The 2,169-nt window shown below is 55.8% G+C and overlaps 1 protein-coding gene across 1 annotated transcript in view; it reads right to left on the bottom strand.

The window, feature by feature from the left end:
- Positions 1–315: 315 nt before the first annotated feature.
- The window catches only part of LOC103805166 (transcription factor Sp1-like), a gene marked incomplete at its 5' end in the record, with an annotated part of 2,329 nt that continues 475 nt past the window's right edge, over positions 316–2,169 (bottom strand). The window contains one exon of the mRNA XM_009077802.1: positions 316–632. Within this exon, the coding sequence (XP_009076050.1) occupies positions 316–632 (317 nt within the window). The remainder of the gene's footprint in view (positions 633–2,169) is intronic.

The raw sequence follows: 2,169 nt of genomic DNA, 5'->3' as shown, positions 1-2,169 counted from the left end.
CATTGGGTTCCATCATGACCTCATGGTGTCGTTGGGTTCCATCATGACCTCGTGGTGTCATTGGGTTCCATCGTGGCCTCGTGGTGTCATTGAGTTGTGATGTCACCTTGTGTTGTCATTGGGTTCCATCGTGGCCTCGTGGTGTCGTTGGGTTCTGCCATCGCCTCGTGGTGTCCTTGGGTTCCATCATGACCTCCTGGTGTCCTTGGGTTCCATCGTGGCCTCGTGGTGTGGAGTTCTGTCGTCGCCTCGTGGTGTCCTTGGGTTCCCTCGTGGCCTCGTGTCGTCCTTGGGTTCCCTCACGGCCTCGGGGGCTCAGAAGCCGTTGCCGCTGATGTTGATGGACTGAAGATCTGCCACCTGCATGACGTTGATGCCGCTGCTGGCCAAGCGGGCGATGCCCTCGGGGCAAATGGCTTCCATGGCCACCATGTTGGTGGCGATGAGGGTGGACGGGGTGGCCCCACCGTTGCCCTCCGTGGCCGTCCCAGTGTCTATGGGGACGGCCGAGACGTTCATGGCCACGTTGGTGGTACCTCCCTTCTTGTTCTGGTGGGTCTTGATGTGTTTGGAGAGGTGATCGCTGCGCATGAAGCGTTTGGGACATTCCGGGCAGGCGAATTTCTTCTCTCCTGGGAAAGGGAAGGGGGAAAAGGGAGTGAGAGATGAATGGGAATGAGGGGGGAGATGGATCAGGGAAGAGGTTCTACTGAATCAGGAGGATCTTTGGGGTTAGGTGGGATTTTGGGAATAAAATCCACTCCACAAGGTGGCTGGTCTGGAAAAGGTTCTCCTGGGATTCAAAGCCCCAAGAGCTCAAGGCACAGTTGGCCAACGCTCTTGGGTGTTGGAATCAGGAGGATCTTTGGGGTTAGGTGGGATTTTGGGAATAAAATCCACTCCACAAGGTGGCTGGTCTGGAAAAGGTTCTCCTGGGATTCAAAGCCCCAAGAGCTCAAGGCACAGTTGGCCAACGCTCTTGGGTGTTGGGATGTTGGGATGTTGGAATTGGAAGGATCCTTGGGGCTAGGTGGGATTTTTGGGAATGAAATCCACCCCACAAGGTGGTTGGTCTGGAAAAGGATCTCCTGGGATTTAAGGCCCAAAGAGGTCAAGGCACAGTTGGCCAACGCTCTTGGGTGTTGGGATCAGGAGGATCTTTGGGGCTAGATGGGATTTTTGGGAATAAATTCCTCCCCACAAGGTGGTTGGTCTGGAAAAGGATCTCCTGGGATTTAAGGCCCAAAGAGGTCAAGGCACAGTTGGCCAACGCTCTTGGGTGTTGGGATGTTGGAATCGGGAGGATCTTTGGAGCTTCCTGTGCAGGGTCAAGAGTTGGATTGGGGTTAGTTGGGATTTTGGGAAGTTCAAAGCCCCAAGAGCTCAAGGCACAGTTGGCCAACGCCCTTGAGTGTTGGGATGTTGGAATTGGGAGGATCTTTGGAGTTTCCTGTGCAGGGTCAAGAGTTGGATTTGGGTTAGTTGGGATTTTGGGACAAGATTCCTCCCCCTGAGCATGATCAGGTCTGGACCAGACTCCCCTGGGAGCAACATCCAACCACAAAACCTCAAGAGCCGTTAGCCAACACTTGACCATGCTGAGTTTGGCCTTGAGGAGATCCTTAGGCCCATTCCATGCAGGCCCAGGAGTCAGCCAATGATTCAGTGGGATTTGGGACAAGGCTCTTCCCCAAAAAGGTGCTCAGGCCTGGAACAGGCTCCTTTGGCACGAAGCGACAGCCCCAAGACCTCAAGACACGTCGGCCAACGCTCTCGACCACGGTGCCGTCGGCCCCGGGTGGCTCCTTGACGTTGTCCCAGAAATCTGGGAGTCCTTCCCTGATCCCTGGGCTGGCAGGAGGCCCTGGGAAGCTCCGGGATTACCTGTGTGCGTGCGCTTGTGCCGCTGGAGCTCGTCGCTGCGCGTGAAGCGTTTCCCGCAGAGCATCCAGGTGCAGATGAAGGGTCTCTCGCCCGTGTGCCACCGGAGGTGTGCCCGCAGGTGGGACGTCTTCACAGTTGGCCAACGCTCTTGGGTGTTGGAATCAGGAGGATCTTTGGGGTTAGGTGGGATTTTGGGAATAAAATCCACTCCACAAGGTGGCTGGTCTGGAAAAGGTTCTCCTGGGATTCAAAGCCCCAAGAGCTCAAGGCACAGTTGGCCAACGC

This window comes from Acanthisitta chloris, unplaced genomic scaffold (genome assembly GCF_000695815.1).
Source record: "Acanthisitta chloris isolate BGI_N310 unplaced genomic scaffold, ASM69581v1 scaffold3807, whole genome shotgun sequence".
Taxonomy (NCBI): Eukaryota; Metazoa; Chordata; class Aves; order Passeriformes; family Acanthisittidae; genus Acanthisitta; species Acanthisitta chloris.
Note: the sequence above shows the minus strand (reverse complement) of the source record. Positions and strands in the feature narration are given on the sequence as shown.